General features: G+C 44.5%; 1 protein-coding gene across 12 annotated transcripts in view; it reads right to left on the reverse strand.

Annotated features, from left to right (window-relative positions):
- The window catches only part of wdfy3 (WD repeat and FYVE domain containing 3), a 101,761-nt gene that overhangs the window by 49,566 nt on the left and 33,889 nt on the right, over positions 1-18,306 (reverse strand). For 9 of the 12 annotated variants that reach the window (XM_023958796.2, XM_078952472.1, XM_023958791.2 and 6 more), the window contains exons 10-18: positions 15,221-15,331; positions 13,976-14,169; positions 11,830-12,101; positions 10,447-10,644; positions 8,872-8,955; positions 7,056-7,239; positions 6,739-6,953; positions 5,802-5,914; positions 2,475-2,712 (exon numbers count right to left, since the gene is read on the reverse strand). In XM_023958796.2, the coding sequence (XP_023814564.1) occupies positions 2,475-2,712; positions 5,802-5,914; positions 6,739-6,953; positions 7,056-7,239; positions 8,872-8,955; positions 10,447-10,644; positions 11,830-12,101; positions 13,976-14,169; positions 15,221-15,331 (1,609 nt within the window). The remainder of the gene's footprint in view (positions 1-2,474; positions 2,713-5,801; positions 5,915-6,738; positions 6,954-7,055; positions 7,240-8,871; positions 8,956-10,446; positions 10,645-11,829; positions 12,102-13,975; positions 14,170-15,220; positions 15,332-18,306) is intronic. The other 3 variants (XM_078952475.1, XM_078952474.1, XM_078952473.1) reach the window with 1 other exon arrangement.

An 18,306-nucleotide genomic window follows, 5' to 3' on the forward strand; every position in this document is an offset into this window, starting at 1 on the left:
TGGTGAGAAATGTTAGTTCTTCATCACCCCTTTGTTCAAAGCTGGAGAGTTTGATAACATTTGAAATATCTTGATAAAGCTCCCAGCTCCTTTCTTGATGCTTGAATTTCCAAAACTGTGAGGAAGAGCCTTCAGCTATCATCTCCTCTCTGCTGGAACCAACCCTTTATTTTGGTTAGGGAGGCTGACACCATCTCTGTCTTTAAAGACTATGTAGCCTGTAGTTAAGGTAAACCCAAGTCAGCCTGATTCATGCTGCTAGTTGTAGCTGCTCTAGAAGAGTCGTGCTACGTTCACACGAGGCTCAGAAACGCGCGTTCAACAGACCATTCTCAATGAAAAGTCTATGTAAACGCACGTATCTGCGCGTTTCGGGCTTCATATGCTACAAGCGCGTTCAAGAACCCAAGGTCACCACACCCGGTGTGTACGTATCTTCAGTGTTGCACTTCTCTAGTGTGTCTCAAATGTTTTTCTTTCTATTTTCTATCCTTTACTAAACAATTGGTAAACAATCCAAATAACTATAAAAATAAAAACGTGGTGTGGATATACTGACTCTGTCAGTATGTGAGGCAGTTTGGCTCTGAGGACGCTCCAAGGTCCACTACAAAGACGCAGCAAACAATGACCATATGGCTCAAATATGCATGTCAGAGCGGGAATCAAACATGGAGCTTCTTATGAGATCAACACCACAACCTCAAAGTGTATCTTTGAAGTTTGTCCACGTAGCATGAGTCTGCTCTCATGTGTCTAAAGAAAGGCAGGGTGACGAGCTGCCAAGGTCAAACTAGACATTTCCTGTCATGCTCCAGTTCCAGCATCCAACCGCAGGAGCCGCCGTGTCAGCAGCGCTCAGTGCGCCACAGGGAGAGGAGTACCATCAAATCCAGAGAATGAGCACATTTCTATGCGCAGCTCCACAACTGGAGGGAAGAAAACCCTCATGCACATGCTGGACGGTTCCCTGGAGGCAGAAAAACATTAGCTCCCCCATGGAGAGGATATCCAAACCTGTTCAAAGACTGAGAATCACCTGCTCCTCCAGCTGCTTCTTTTACAGCATCCTCATAGGTTTCTCGCTGGCTGAATAATTACTGGTGTAAAAATGAAGCTCTCTGTGATTAACATTAGACTTCCATTAAAACCTCCACAGACAGAAACTAAAGAAGGCATCAGATGTCATATCAATGCTAGGCTCATACCAAACAGCATATTTGTGTCTGCCGCCTGGTTTGCTTGACGTATGTCCAACACTGTGTTCATAAACTTGCCACTCCCTCTGCGTGTGGGAGGAGCTACAGTCAAGTTTTTAGCCTCGAGGCTACATTTTGAAAGACACAGATGATGTTAAGAGATCACGTTTATTTGTTTTTCTACAAAGGCACCAGTGATCAAGATTCTATGTTTGGGTTCATGACGTCATTCAGAGACTCTCCCAGTGCGGCGAGCTTCACCGTCTCCTGGAGGAGCTGCGTCTGAATGACGGCGCTTTCAGCGCTACTTCTGTCTCGCTGTGACCCAGTTTGAATCCTTGCCGACCCTCATTAGTCCAAGGAGGGGAAAAAATAAAAACAAGAATAAAATTAGAGGAACTTACTACATCAGATGCTGACAACATCCTCAACACGTCACGGGCCACAGCTGAGTTTCTAATTGGCTGACGTGATGCTTTCGGATATTTGAACTATCCAACGGCAGAAACTCATTGCTGCTAACGCACGGCGACTGACGCCGTGTCCACTAGGGCTGACCGATATGAGGAAAACTGGCACTGTGTGATACTATTGATCAATATTGTCATGACGATTCTACCTGCAATGCATGAACAAATAGCAAAACAAAGCTACTCATCATATCCATATCCAAAAGTCAATGTAGAACTGCAAGTTCTCCCATTAGATGGGTAAGAACTTGTATGTCGGGAAAACACACCGAAGAACACTGATCTACCTTTCTGGTAGTACTGGCTAAAATGAATATGGACAAAAATTAAGAACAATTTAGGTAGAGTTTGCTTTGTGCTTTATTTTATTTTTTTTTATAGTTTCTTTGTCTATGCATGTGTGTAAACATTTAAGCTGAGCACAAGCTGAAGTCACATTGTCGATTCATTTTAGATTTATTATGCAGACCTAGTGTCTGTACATTGACTTAAGATACATTGACGTCTTTGTCGCACGCATCACGTTCAGTGTGAACACAGAATTTGGCTGTCTAACCGTAATGTACACCTTCCAAATAGTTTTTCAGGTGAGGCAATTTAAGACCTCACTGCTCAACAATGAGGTGGGGAGGGTAATGTGTTCATTCTTACCAAACATGTTCAATGGAGATGACAATGATACCACAGGACAAAGACCATTAAACCCCCTCCTCCATAGTGCATGCCTGTCCTGTAGGACTTTAGTTTTTGCCTAAAAGGACCTGAAGACTTTCAGAAAACTCAGTGAAAGGAGACGCTGACTAACCCGAAGCCCTCCAGCGACATGTCGAACTCCACAAATGCAGGCGTCTCTGCTGATCCGTGCAGATGGATGTCGTGGGGCGTCGTCATGGACACCAGACACTTGACCCGCGTGAGGGGCACGGTGCTGCCCTCAGCCGAGCGGACCAGACTGCGGCTGATGCGGTACTGGCCGTTGTCCTCCGCCGGCGTAGCGAAGACGCTGTCGGGGCCGAAGCCCTCCATGGACATGGTCATGCCGTCTGTAAACAGAAAGTGAAGCAAAACAACAATGAATGGTCATTGCTTTTCTCTTTAAAACACCGGCCTCCTGTGAGAATCTGGATCCTGTGTTTGAAGGCTGAGCCTGAGTGAGTCATTTTGATAAAGTCTTTAGTTACGGTTGGCATGGGGACCCTGAGCCACAGCTTCAGTTAAAGGCTCAGACTACTGAGGGTCATTCTGGGATCATTGCTGCAGTCACTAACTTGTCTTCAAACAGACGTTCCAGTGTTTTGCGTTTGTCTCTTTCCTGCCTTCTTATTGTTATAGTTACTGATACATCTTTAGTGATTTCCATGCTCCTCTGCTTTCTGTTCCCTCACAGCTGCAGTCACTAATTTATCTTTTCTGTTTTAATACACATGTTCCAGGCATCTGAGAGCGTCTGTTTTTACCATGTGACTCTGTTGTTCTAGTTTCAAACATATCTCTTTACTTGTTCTGAGCAGACTTTGGTGACTTCCTGCTCCTTTGCTTCCTGGTGTCTTGCTGCTCCAATTATTATTTTTTTCTGTCCAACAACAGATGTTTGTCGTTGGTCCATCTGCTTCCTGTTTTCTCATTGCTGCAGTTTCTAAACTCCTTTAAATCTTCTCACTACAGATGTTCCATTGCTTTTCTGTGTTTTTTCTCCCTCCTGTCCTCTCAGATTCAAACCTTTCGCAGCAGATGGTCACCCTTACTGAGTCTGGTTCTGCTGGAGGTTTCTCCCTATTATTTACACAGTTTTCCTCTTCCAAGTCTCCTTTTACTTGCTCGGCGCAGGGAGGTCACCAAAAATCCTTCAGTGAAATCTCTTAGTCACATCATATATTATTTTGACAACATTGCAACCTTAATGTTGACCCAGATAACATGAAGGCCTTAGTCACTCTGCCTTTACAGGTGGATTCAGGCTGTCTGCAGGTAAATATCGGGGCAAACCTGTCCGGGGCCCTCAGGAAAGATCAGAGTTGTAGGTCGCACAGTGAGGCTCCAGGGCAAAAATGTTCATGCACATTTTTTTCTATTGGCTGCTTCTGGCTACAGGTTATAATAAACAGCTAAACATGCTAAGGTATGTAAGGGTGGAGAAGGTGAGATGCAGGCATGTCATTTTCAGTTTTTCAACCACTGCCAAATTCAGCAAATTGTGCATGGAGCCCGTTGGCGCTGTTCTGGCGATAAGTGCGAGCCCCGCCCTTATAAGAGTGTGGTTTGTGCGGACATTGAGGCTATGGGCACTTACGTATCACCTGCACACCCCACAGCTGGCATTTCCACCTTACTATTGACTAGAATGTGGCACAAGGACATCGTACGACAGCATTATTCTTACGTCATAGATGTGTGTAACTTACATTATCCTTAAACACTTCACAACCCACTTACCACACACACTAAAATGCTACGTTCCATTTTCACGACGGCCTTTTACTCCTGTCTATAACCCTCCATGGGCCCGATCAACCCAAAAAAACTGCAGCCCCCGTACGGGTCAACCCCCTGCATGGGGGCATGTGACTAAGGCTTCAGTAAGTGTCTTCTTCGTGTCAGAAAAACGTTCCTTATCCTATCCTCTTTACAAAAGGCAGTACGACAGCTTTTATTCTGAAAATTCCCCAACTGCTTCTATAGCTCTGCTCACAACTCCTTTGCTTTTTACCGCAGCAACTACAAACAAAAAAAACTTTACACAGATCTCAAACACTGCCGTGTTCAATAGAAAATGTTTGAGGTGGAAAAACCTGTGAGCACCACAGGAGGACAGTCCCGCCGCCACATCGCGGTGTGACCCTCACCGCTCGGTCTGAGCCGAGCAGACGTTCGGAGGAAAGAGCGAGACGAGAAGAACAGCAGAACATCCCACACGGCTTCAGGCCGACAACAACCAGCAGCTGCTTACACTGAACGGTAATTAGCAGAGACTTAATATCCATTCTCAGCAGTGATGAGACAATTAAGAATTAAGTCATGCTGGGGAGCCTCGAAAATTACAAACATTAGCAGCTGCGCATGGAAACCGTGGAGGCCGGATATTTGCTTAAACACAAGATAATAGATTTTCTAACCAGAGAATGAAGACCAGTGTGTTTCACTAGAGGTTTTTTCTAATGGTTGGCATCCGGTCTACTCCAAATTTGCAAAACGGATGGAAGCTGTGTCTGTTCGGGGTGGCTATCAACCTGTACAAGTCACCAACCATGCATTCTGCAAAAACAGCCCCTTACCATCACGCTCCCTCCACCTTGCTTGACAAAACCTCTTTGACACCATACAAAGAATTCTATTTTTGCATTCATCAGTCCATAACTCTTGATTCCAGTTTTCAGAGGTCCAGGTTGAACTCAGGGCTCCAGACTAACCTTTTTCACTGGGAGCACTGTGGCCCCCAACTGAAAATTTTAGGGGCACAACCAGAAAATTTAGGGGCGCATACCGTAAATCAACATGCTAACCAGATCTACTAATTTCCACTGTATTACTAATAAATACTTTAATAATAGATGCAGAAATTACAATGTGCTGTTTCTAATTCAGTGTCACATTTTAATCTGCACTTTTGAAGATGCAACAAGAAGGTAAACTGACAGCAGCATCGCTGTCATGACAGTACAAATAGTAAACAAAATACCATACATTTAGAATAAAAAAAAGTTTTTAGTAACAAAGTCATCCGCCTCACAGACAGACATCACTCAATGAAACGCGTGTGTGTGGTCGCGTCTCATGAGTATATGTGCGAGTGTGTGTGTGTCTGTCTGCGTGCGTGTGCGCTCGCGTCTCATTGATTATTTCATTGCTCATTTCATTGATCATTGACGTGCCCCTTCCATGTTTAATGTATAAAAAATACGGAGGGAGGGGGAGGCAAGTTTACTGGTAGCACATGTGCGACTGGATGTAAAATTCAGTCGCACACTCTCAAATTTTGGTAGCAAAATGCGACCATTTGGTCGCAGTCTGGAGCCCTGTGAACTCTTCCTGTGCTTTTGTGTTGTAAACCCCACAGCTGACAGTATTTCTAGAAGGGTTTGCAGTTTCATTTGACCCCGTTTATGTTTCCCGGCATGCGTGTGTTCTTACTCACTTCTCATGTCCGTGTCGTAGCTGAGCGAGCTGGGTTTGTGGACTCGGTACTGCTTCAGCAGCTTCTTGTCCCACGCTCCACAGTTCAGCGGGTTTCCGAGACGTAAGAATTCCCTGAAAATGAAGCAGTCACGGTTATAACGCGCAGAAGTTGTGTAGCGCAGGAATCTTTCATTCGTTTGCTGTGTTTGAAGCTGCAGATTTGTGGGGATTTTCGAACATCGTGCTGCTGCAGGAGATTCATTCTTTCATATTCATGCACTAATGTTTGTGAAATATGCTTCCATCTGAGAGCCAGCATATCAGGGAGTGCAGGTCGACTGTGTGGACTGAGCGGCTTCAGTAGCCTGCTGTTCATGTGTTACTGATGCTGTGTTTCAGCTGCAAGATTGTAAGGAAACCGCATGTGTGGACCCACACTGCAAAACATCTACGCTAAAGCCAAATTAAGGTAAATCTGATCAAATCTGACTGATTTTGACCATTACGTTATCAACGCAGGTATTTCAGGAGATTTATGCACTTTCAGTTTATTTTACCTTGATGTTTTAGAAAAATGATGATGGTCATACAAAATAAGAAAAGCTCCCCAAGTAGTAAAGATAAATCTTAGTTTTTATTATTTAATGGTGTGTTTTTTGCTTACCTAAACTCAGCTTTAAAATCGTCCACAAATTTTTTCCGGTTATTGTTTTTATTCCATTTTTAAGGATATGATCCTGTTTGTTTTCTAAGCATTTTCAGCTTTTGAAATCATGATCATTTCCTTAGAAAAACGGTTCCAAAACTAACATTTTGTTTTTTTATTTCGCAAATTAAGTATCAACGTAATCATTTGTAGTGGTTTTGATGGCATTTTTATAATGCTCAAAGTCAGATTGATGGGGTTCGGTCCCTTCGATGGCGTTCCGGTCAGAGAGAGTAGATCCGCCTGGTACCTGAGCACCACTGGCTGGAGGGCCTGCGACGCCAGCCTCTCAAACATGCGCTGCAGGGGGGGGTGGAGGGGGTGGTCTTCGTCGGCCAGGGCCTGGCTGCAGCGCTGCAGCATGCGCTGGTGCAGGCAGGCCTCGCACAGCACCTGCTGGTTCCGCTCGCTGTTCACCAGCAGCTGCAGGATGTTGGCCACGGCCAGCTGCAGATCCAGAGCATGCTGGGAAGGAGAGGGGGGCACACATGGGGGGTCAGGTATGAAAAGCATGGGAAATAGAAAGCTCTGATTGAATGACAGGTGAGCTCTTGAACTCTTCCTCACCTCCGGCTGACTGTCTGAAGTGATGGAGGGCAGCAGATCCACCATGGCTAACACGGCCCCTGGATGGATGACCACCGTGTCAGAAGAGGAGGAGCCAGTAAGGGAGGGGTTAGATAGGTGGACCTTTAAGTCAGTTAGAGCCTTGATGGGGGCAGGGGGGCCGGTTGTGCCGTAGTAGCCATGTCTGCAGGGGGGAAATAGAAGAAGTTTGTTTGCATACTCAGCACAGATCTGGGTTTTTTCTCCTGTTATTTGATGGATTTCATGTTTTTACACCTCAGACTGAACTCTGTCAATGCAGCAGCTCAAACCAGCTCCGCTCACAACACAAAAGCATTTACAAGGGGCTGCTCATCCTGAACGGATCTGTCAGAATCTCAGAGTCCTTGGTGTGCTCCTGGATGTGAGTTCTCACATCCAGAGTTTGGTTCTTCCTCTAACTTTGGATGTGTTGCAATGGAGATAAACCTTTAGTTTAATAACTGCCAGAATTGATTCTTTATAATCAAATTCTATGTCTCTGTCTTCTATGTAGGTCATCAGCCAACAAACCTAAGACAAAGTGCATCCTGCAGGTCTCTGGACCTTACAGATTCATCTGATACATAAAATGCTCAGAAGAGGACATTTTCAAGAAACTATTAGAAGCTGAGTTCCTGTAATTTTAATATTTATATATCTGAAAAAAGTGAACATAAAAATGTTAACTAACTAGAAATTCACTAACCAACTAAAGGAAACGTCAAATTAGAAAAATGGAAATGAAAATACACTTTTAATTTGTGCTCTGTAACTTTGCAATGACCCAGTCAGAGATTTAGCTAATCTCATGCTCGAGTCCAGGTCTTCAGGCTGTAGACCATGCCCACATGATAACACTTCCAACACCGTGTCTCAGAGTTGTTCTGAGATGTTTAAAATAAAACGTTTGCTTTTCCAAACTCCTCCTTGCTGCCCTCAATTCTTTCAAAGACTTCGTTCCAGGACGCTTGAGGCTTTATTTTACACTCAGTCATGAGTCTGAACCCTTGTCTGTATGTAAGAACTGGACGGAGAGAGTGTGGCCACACCCATAGAAAATGGCTTCCTTTCCGCTTTCAACCAGATAAAGAGAATTCAGTCGCCATGTTGGAACCAGACGTCGGTTAGCAGTGATTCGTCAGAGTCAGTCTGAGTCAAGGTTTCTATGGCAACCACTCCCACACCCCTACCACTTTGAGGCGTCTGATTGGTCAGTTTCGAACGCGAATAAGTTGCACAACAGAAAAAATATCATTAAAAAATTAAATCCAGAATGGTTATTCTAACAAACAGAATGACAGTAACAGCATTTTATTTCTCAATAGAGGTCTGTGGGATTTTGACTTTTGGAACCAGCCGGTACTTCCTGTTTGAAACCCTGCTCAGTCCAGTTCTCATTTACAGTCAATGCTCTGAGCAGCTGCTCAATCTTTTGACGTCGGTTCTAGGCTGCACTTTCTTATTTAACATCTTCAGGTGAGCTGCAGGTGGGATTTTGTTCACAGTCGACGTTCGTCAGTGTCAGACTTTCAGAGTTCAGTTGGAAGCACGATGTGCCGGTCTGCCTGTAAGCTACTGCGCTTCTTATTTAGGTCTAAAGCCAAAACCCAACCAACCAGGAAAGGTGGAGGAGGGACTTTGACCGCTGCTTGTTTTATCTGTTGACCTAGACGACAGTTCAGACCGGAGAACTCTTCCTCATATGATCCTGAAGAACTAAATGGATCAATTTAACTTCATGTGAAGATGAGGATGTGGAGAAAGAGACGAAGGTGATGAAAAGCTCTGTAGCTACCTCTTCCTAGTGAGTGCCGGCGTCCCCCATGGGGAGGGCAGAGAGGTCTCGTGAGTCAGGCAGGGGGGCATGTGCTCTGCACGACTGCTCGACATCACACACAAACACACACAAACACGCATGCACAAACACACACAGCCGTGCAGATGTCCCAGACCGAGGATGAGGAGGCAGACAGCACCAGGTGTTAAAGAAGAAGAAGAGAAAGAACAGAAGTTGTTAGTGGAAAGCTGAAACAGAGGCCCGGATCAGAGTTCCAGCTGGATCACATGGACAGGCCCAGACTTGAAGGAAACAGATTAGAAAATGGTGGAGGTGAAGATCAAAGCCAAGAAACATGTGATCACCATCTGACTGATGTTTCAAATATTGCTAACACAGCTGACTGGTCGCTCAACTTTCAGTTTGTAAGTAACAGTCGTGATAGGGGGAGGTGCGGGTTTAACTTCTGCAGCTCATCGCTCATTGGAAGAGTCAGACAGATGTGTGCAGTGATACAAAGGACTTCATGTGAGGACAGGTGTGTCCCTGTGGGGGTCAGGTGTGTTCCTAAAGGGGTCAGGTGGGTTCATATGGGCGTCAGGACTGTTCCTGTGAGGACAGGTGTGTCCCTGGGAGTTTATTGTGTTCATATGGGGGTCAGATGAGTCCCTGTGGGATATTTTTTTGGGGTCGTTTGACAAGTTTACTTTTATTTCTTTGACAAATTATATTGGATTACTCGTTTTCATGAACTGTTCGTAGGAACCCGAATTGCTGACATTTATCTTACTGATAAATCCTAAGTGCTTTTGAATCACAGTGTGTGTGTTTTCTGAAGAGGATCAAATTACCACAGGAACCATCAGAGCCCATAAAAGATCCAGCAGAGTAACAGACTGGAAGACTCTAAACACAGCAAAAACAGAGCATCTTCCTGTTCATTGCCCAACATTTTAGAAAAAAAATATTTACTTAGAAATTATTGTAAAATGAACACATTTCTTTATCCTTGTAAAATATTAAGCACCTATAAGACATTAGGAAGAGATTTATAAATGTTAATAAATGTTTTAAAAATTGCCATAGAAATGGTAATAAATGTCTAATAAGGGCTTTATAAACGCTAATGAATCTCTTAAATGTATCAAATAGGATTTATAAATGTCAACAAATGTCTTATAAATCTAGCATTAAGAGCTTTACAACAAAATGTTGAATAAATGCTAATAAATGTCGCTATAAAAGGCTAAATAACGCCCATAAGACAAATGTAAGACATCCACATTACTGATAATTCTTTATAAGCAGCATTATTAACACAAATAAAACATTAGTAAGATGTTTATAAATGTCTTTCAAAGGCCTATAAACATTTTACTAATGCTAATTTGAGATAAAAGCCGTTTGGTGAATTCAAAATTGTTCATTAGATGCCACGAAATTACATGGAAATGAAACAAATGTGGTTTCATTTTGCTGACAGAAAAGTTCTCGTATAATTAGTTTCCCTCCTCTGAAGTAAAGTTTCTAACGCTAAACCAGACATAAGCTCCTCCCTAAAGACGGACGTGCCGTTTCCTGTTCACAGCTGACCTGTCAAAGGAGTCTGTGGCCATCTTGTGCAGGTAGATGAAGAGCTTGCTGCAGTGCTTGAGTGTGGGACACACGCTGTCCCCTGCGCAGCCTGCGGGGGCAGCCTCGTCCTCCAGCAGCCTTTGAAAGGGCTGAGCGTTGGAGGGAAACACTCCGGTGGCACCCAGCTTCTTCGTGTCTGAGAAACAACCAAGTAACCTGTGTGTGTGTGTGTGGGGGGGGGGGGGGGGGGGGGGGGCAGGGGTGCGAAGAGCTTCGTTAGACCACAGAGACACACCTTTGAAGAACGACATCATCCTGAAAACTGAAATGACAAAAGCCCTAGACACGCCTCCTTCAGCTTTCTGTCAAAACTCCAACATTATTTAAATGAGTGACGGCTAAATCAGAAGTGACTTGACTCTACAGGAAGAGAAAGTACATAAAACTCCAGATTATGACCATATAGCACTGTGGCTCAGATCACTTTGGTCACCAAGGTGTTCCCACTGCGGGATTGAATGTTTTCATACACAGAACTCTAAGAAGAGGACCAAAGAGCAAACCAAAACACTGTGAACATGACGCAGTTCTTTATCTGCTGGATTTCCCCAAACCAGCTCTGTCCAGGATTTAATTAGAGAGCTTGCACCTTTTCTTTTGTCACTAAAGTTCCACTCCTGTCATCTTTTGATTGATTTTTTAAGCCTTCCCAGTGGTCTTTAAATATGATTATGATTTAGCCAATTTAAAAAAAAAATCTTTTTTTTTAAACCTGCTGGTTTCTAGGACATAGTTTCTGCAGGGCAGCAGAAGTTCATCAGAAATTCACCTCTGAGCTGTGGGCGGGACCGTTGGCACAGAGTAAGCCCGCCCCCGTTTCCCATCACCCATCCGTCTACACGCTCTCCCGCTAATCTACTGCCCCCTCCCATCCCCAACCTAACATTCCCGTTAAAAACAAAAACGGCGAGCAATGTCGGAGCTATCCAGCGGTACAGTTTTGAACCAGATGTCCCTCAGACACAGAAAACAAAGACGCGTCAAAGGATCTAATCGACAACAAGGAGATGCATCAGAATGGAGCACAACGGGTTACAAATACCATCTTTTTCAAAATACCTTTTTTTTCCACTGCTCCGAATTCACAGCAATTTGAATGTAAAAAAATTGAATCTTAATTTTCTTTATATTTGCCCTCCATTATCAGAAAAATGCATGCTAAAAAAAACCCCACCAAAATAACATATTCTTATGAGTTGGTCTTTAAAACGTCATGACTTTCCGTCCTTCTCCATGTTTTTTTCAAACCGCTCAGCGTGAACTTTGTTACTCAAGCTGGAGTCACCGATCGGACACTTAAGTGTGCGCAGAGGTCGTGGTGATTCATCAAAAGGAGCTCACCTAACGGCATCGGCCAGCTTCTCGTACTGAATCTCTGTCCTGAAGAAGTAGGAGTTGGCAGGCTCGTAGCGCATGGCGGCCGTCAGGGTGCTGAAAACGGTGTGCAGGAGCTCGAAGACTTGGTTCTGGTTAACGCGCTCCCAGCCGTGCTGCGGCGGCTGGCACAGGGAGCGCTCCATGGCCACCAGGAGGGAGGTCACGTAAACGAAGCCCCCCACCTTGCGGAACACGGTCCGAGTGCGGTGACTCTCACGGAGAACCGCCAGCAAAGCCTGGAGACAGCAAAACAGATCCTCATGCCTCCATGAAAACAAACCCAGAAGGTGAAAAGTCTCTTCTCATTCTGATCACCACATTTCCATCTTCTATTTGCTTCTCACTCGTGTGAGAGCAATCATCCTATTTTAGGCTGGAGGTTAAGAGGTGGACCACAAGGTGACAGCAGTGGTCAGGAACAGGAACAGCAGCTTTGGTGGGTTTCTAGAACATTTCTGCAGAAAAAACATCACAATGGCTCATAAAACAATACAAATGGACACAAAGCGTGTCCGTTTGTATTGACTCCTCCAACACAAACAAAACGGAGATGTTCTCATATGCTTTACTTTGAGTCACGCCGTGCAGCAAAAAAGGAAAAAAGGCCCCCCATCTGGTGATTGAAACATTAAAACTCTGTTCAGGAGAGATTTCATTTCCTATGAAGGTCTGACCACATGGTTCTCTTGGTTTGATGGAGGGCTGTCAGAGTCCATTCTCAGAGAATTCAGCATTCAGGCCTAAGACTGCCAAGGCTCATATCTGGAATAGTTTCTAGGGTGTTAGAGAGAGTTAACATCTCAATCCAGTCACTTGGCAAAAATACAATATATCTTTTTTTTTTTTTTTTTACCAGGGCGATGTGGGGTTAGGCGTCCTGCTCCTGGAAACACTGACCAGCTAGCCTGGGATTTGAACCCCTGACTCTGAGTCTAGAACTGCGTTCACACTAGGCATGCGGCGCACGTTCAGGAACTCGCTAAACACAGGTGAACGCGCATTTAGGCCGCGGTGTTCACACTGAACATGCATGACAGGAGATGCCTCTATGTTTTTTGTTGTTTTCTTTTTCCACTGATTATCCCAGGAGACGCCCGTCACCTACGGATGGAAGAGGTTTGGTGCCAAATGTCAAAGCGGTGCACATCCGGTGAATCTTGGTCTGGGCTTTTTCTGTCGCAGCTCTATTCCAATATTTGAAAGCTTCGGTCAGGCACAAACGACAACAATTCATTTCTCCTCTATGATCAACTTTCAAACCGTTGGCACCTCTGTCACTTAAAGGGACGCCATTTAGATGTCACCACCAAATCTGAGTCCCTGATTGGTCAAAGTTCAACTGGTTTCACTTTCAACACATTCAATAATGGTGCGTTTTGTATGTCGAGCCCAAAAATGGGCGTAAAAACTTGCATGTGTGTGGCGTTTACGTCTACTTCTTACTGGAAGTGGCTGAGGGCGGTGTGGACATAGTTTGAGGCAGCAGCCTCGGGATATAGATGAGCAATAATCGCACACGCTGCATGTTTCTTGCATGATGTTTTAGCGTTGGAATAACGGCACACTCAGCACAGTTTTGGTGAAGAGGTCCCAGGATGTGGAGCGTCTTTTTCCAGCAGCAGAAAACAGCTGCCAATCATTTAGATTTCTAGAAGAATGAGTGCATCTAAAATGCAGTCCAGGCCTTACAAACACGGAAAAATGATTTAATGCAACTAAATTGGATTTAAATTATTCACTGTTTCTCTTATGGTGATAATTCCCAGATTACTGAGCAGAAAAAAAACGGTGACAAGTTAATCCGATGGAATCCGGGAGACAGCCTGAGAATGACTTTATTCAAAGGAGGGAAATCCAGAAATGTAATTATGCCTGAGAAAATGAGCGCTGTGAGTGTGCACGCCTGTGTTTTCATGCAAATTGGATTCCCAGCGCCTCGGGTTGGAGCCGTTACTTTAGAGGATTTACATGCATATTGATTTTTGACGTTCCCAGCCCCATCCTGCTGACCCTTCTATGGAGACCTAATTCTCGCCAGTTTGTCTGATTCGGGCGCATGTGAAGAACAGCAGGCGGTGCCGCTCGGCTCGCCTCGGAGCGCTGGCCGTACCCGCAGGATGTCGGTCTTCAGCTGCAGCTCGCTGGGCGGGGCAGAGTGCATGAGCCCCAGCAGCGTTCCCATGTCGTCGTCTCCGCTGGGCGACAGGACGAGCTGCTGGATGATGAGCAGGGCGTGCTCCCGACACTGACGGTACTTCACGATGTTGTGGACGCAGCGAGCACCCCCGAATTCTCTGAACAGAGCTGAGAAAAGAGTGACATCCTTCAGCAACATGTCACAGTTTGTGACCACACCTTTCCACAGAAAGGAATTCTTTTAGCTTATCTGATTGACATGGTTTTCTATAAAGAACAGAGTTTCTTCTCGTCACACAGATGCACTGTTATCCCACTGTGAATGTCTTCCTGGTGAAAGTGAACAGCTGTCGTCAGGGTTGGAGAGATCGGAGCTGTTGCTTGGTTACGTTTGAGTCACCACATGTCTGCGGCTCACAGAATCTACGCTCCTCACACAAACTGATCCCAGGAGGAACATTTTCCGTTTCAACAGGGAGATCGGGGAAAAGTCTCAGCTGCCTGCAGCTAATAAAAAATCACTGTCCTGATTAAAGACACCCCGCTGCTCCGTGTGCCGGCGCTGGTGCGAGTCTACGGCATCAAGCTCCGATCTGGAGTTCATTTCTGCTTTCATCTCTGCGTGTTTAGATTACAGTAATTCACTTTCACAGAATTCTTTTTGTGTCCTGGACAAAATGCTGCAGCAAGGTTTTCACTTTCAGAAAGACTCTCAATCCTCTCTGCCTTGCAAAGACTGCTAGTCAAATTCCAAATCCACTGTCATGGTTTCATTTGACTTTTTAGAACCTTGCATGGAGAAACATCCATTTAGATCATGGACCTTTGAACATCGTACCCCTCAGTTCCATTATTAATCTCTCCAACCTAAAGGTTTTGGAAAAGGAATAACCCAGAGGTGGGCACTGAGGGCCGCATGCCTGCATGTTTTCCAACATACCCTGCTCTGGCATGTTCTGATTGGCTGCACACACCTGAACCAGGTAATCAGCTATGAGTAGGGCAAGGATATCTGGAAATCATGCAGGCACACAGGCCCTCGATGCCTGGAATTGCCCACCCCTGGGATAACCCATCCTTCCAAACCAGGGAGGACTTAAGTCCTGCCCCCTGCTTGTGAAGCGTCTCACCTCTGGCCCTGCACCAAACCTGCATTGCCCCTCACCTGCATTGGTGTGTATGGGTGCATTGGTGTCCCTTCACTGCTCCGTGTGCTTACCTGCATTGGTGTTGGTGGTGTTGGACCCCTGCAGCAGCACAGTCAGAGTCTCCATCACCAGCCAGGCCAGCTGCTTCTGTTCTTCCGCAACTGTGTTGTTCTTGCAGTCAGCTGAACAAAATGACAGAAAACTGTTAAAAATTGACTTTTTTCAGCCTAGAAAATTCTGGCCAAATCAAAGATGCGTTATAGTAGCTGCTGCTGCTGTTGAAATCAGTCAATTTCCAAAAATCGCGTCTGATCGGAACCCGACCAGTTTCTATCGTCTTTGAGGCTGATTTGGGCAAAATCATCTCAATAAGCAGCAGTTAGTTCGTGATTTTACTAGACAATTCTTTCAGTGTCTGTGTATAGTTTACTGAGAGTGTTGAGTGTGAAACCAACAAGGTCATTGATCAGCAACCCCATCTAAAAGAGTCTATAGGACTTTCTCACCACTTAACCCTTGTGCTATCCTTGGCACTTTAACATTGGGAGTGGGGTCATTTAGACCCACTACACAGTGCTCTAAACCTTTTTTCTTCAATGATTTGTGATCTTCACTGGTGTCCATGGATTACATGAAATCTTTCCACCTTTATCCACCTTTGTCATGGTAGGGAGAACACGTCAATGTAAGGGTGGGGTCATCTGAGATAGCACAACGGTTAAACAACCTTCGGTTCAAACAGCTGGGAAGATTGCAGCTGCTGAGGCTTCCAGTCTTTGGCAGATTCTTAAATGATGGATTAACTGGAGTTCATTTCTTTTGCTTTTACTAACACGACTGAAAGGTTCGTCTCCAAATCTATCTGAGCGAAATTCAAAGCGTTCCTCGCATTGAACCGACACTTGGACTCAGTAAGCTGAGAAGTGAAGTGGAAAACTAAAGAGGTTTCAATTGAATTTTCAGAAAAGTGTCACGAAAAAAACTCAACCTTCACCGATTAAAAATGTGGACTTTTGAACAAAGTTTCCAGCACGGCACTCAACTTCAGAACAAAGTAAATATTTTAAAGGTAACACATAGTTTTGACTTACTTTCCACACAGTTATGTCACATCTTTACAGGAAAAAAGTCCCGACATGTTTTTTTCCTTTTCTTTTTTCTTCTTTCTTTTATTCTATTTTAACTTGTTCTGTCCAACAGCTGAGCAAACAGATCCCAACAGATCCCAAGTCCCAACATGTTTAAATCTAGAAATCCTTCAAGGACCATGAGGACTTTTTCTGATCAAACCAACGATGTGAAACATCAGAGCTCACAGACGGCCTATGAGTGAAATTCATCTAACACATGTGGAGATGATGCTGAACCGCTGCATGGTCCGGGTGAACTCTGATTGGCTGCTGGGTGTGAATTTAAACGTGATAACGCACAGTGATAATACACACATAAAAAAGAGGTCCCGGTCACATACAGTCAGGACCATAAATATTTGGACAGAGACACATTCTTTCTAATTTTGTTTCTGTACATTACCACAGTCAATTTTAAATCAAACCACTCAGATGCCATAGAAGTGCAGACTTTCAGCTTTTATTCCATGGGTTGAACAAAAAGATTGCATAAAAATGTGAAAAACTAAAGCATTTTTTAAACACAATCCCTTCATTTCATGGGCTCGTGAGTAATTGGACAAATGAAATAACTGAAAACAAACTGTTCATTACTAATATTTGGTTGAAAAGCCTTTGTTGGCAATGACAGCCTGAAGTCTTGAACTCATGGACATCACCTGGGGCCTCATTTATAAACGTTGCGTACGCACAAAAGAAGGCGTACGCCACTCTCTACGCAATAGTTGAGATTTATAAAAAGCAAACTTGACGGGAAAATGTGCGGTCCTTCACGCTCTGACCCAGGCGTACGCACAAAAACGGGTGAAATGAGAAACAGCGACACCGTCGGCAGATGGAAGAAACACGTGAAAGTGAAAATGACAATACTGCCTCTAATGAATAATATGAAGACTTCACAAAGCAAGTCTTACAATTAACAGCCTACACGAACACCCGTTTGATCGATCAGCAGTGAAACAAACAAAAAAATCAAACTAAAATTACAACAGAAATTCAAATGAACACTTATTTGCAGAAAGAAAAGTGAAATATGTTCTGCAATATTGGCATGTTGTGCAATTCATCCTCATAAATAATATATTTAACAGAACGAAATAATGTACAAACTGATATTCTCGTCAGTGTGTCCGTCTGGCGGAGCAGATATAGGTGCAATTAGACAGACAGATGGATAGATAGAGAGAGATGCATTAATTGTCCACTAGGGAAAGTTGTTTACATAGTAAAACATGTCTTAATAAGCTACAGAATTATGGTATTCATACATATGCCTTTCTTCTTCTTTCTCTTTCGGCTTTTCCCATCAGGGGTCGCCACAGCGAATCATCCTTTTCCACCTCACTCTATCATGGACATCTTCTACCCTAACATTAGCCAACTTCATGTCCTCTGTTAAGACATCCAAATATCTCCTCTTTGGCCGTCCTCTTGCCCTCCGGCCAGGCAGCTCCATCTCCAACATCCTTCTACCAATATATCCACTATCCCTCCTCTGAACATGTCCAAACCATCTCAGTCTGGCTTCTCTGACTTTGTCGCTAACACAGGCAACATGAGCCGTCCCTCTGATGTACTCGTTCCTTATCCTGTCTAACCTGGTCACTCCTAAGGAGAACCTCAACATCTTCATCTCCGCTACCTCCATCTCAGCCTCTTGTCTCTGTCTCACTGCTACCGTCTCTAACCCATAGAGCAGAGCTGGTCTCACCACTGTCTTGTACACCTTCCCTTTGAGTCTTGCTGGCACTCTTCTGTCACACAACACTCCTGACACTTTCCTCCAACCGCTCCAACCTGCCTGCACTCGCCTCTTCACCTCTTTTCCACAATCCCCATCACACTGAACTGTTGACCCCAAGTACTTAAACTCCTGCACCTTCTTCACCTCAGCCCCCTGTAACCTAACGCTTCTACCTTGATCCCTCTCGTTCAGACACATGTATTCTGTCTTACTACGACTGACCTTCATGCCTCTTCTTTCCAGAGCAAACCTCCACCTCTCTAGCTGTTCCTCCACCTGCTCT

This window comes from Oryzias latipes, chromosome 9, assembly GCF_053564925.1.
Source record: "Oryzias latipes strain Hd-rR chromosome 9, Olatipes_Hd-rR_3.1".
In the NCBI taxonomy this organism is placed as follows: domain Eukaryota; kingdom Metazoa; phylum Chordata; class Actinopteri; order Beloniformes; family Adrianichthyidae; genus Oryzias; species Oryzias latipes.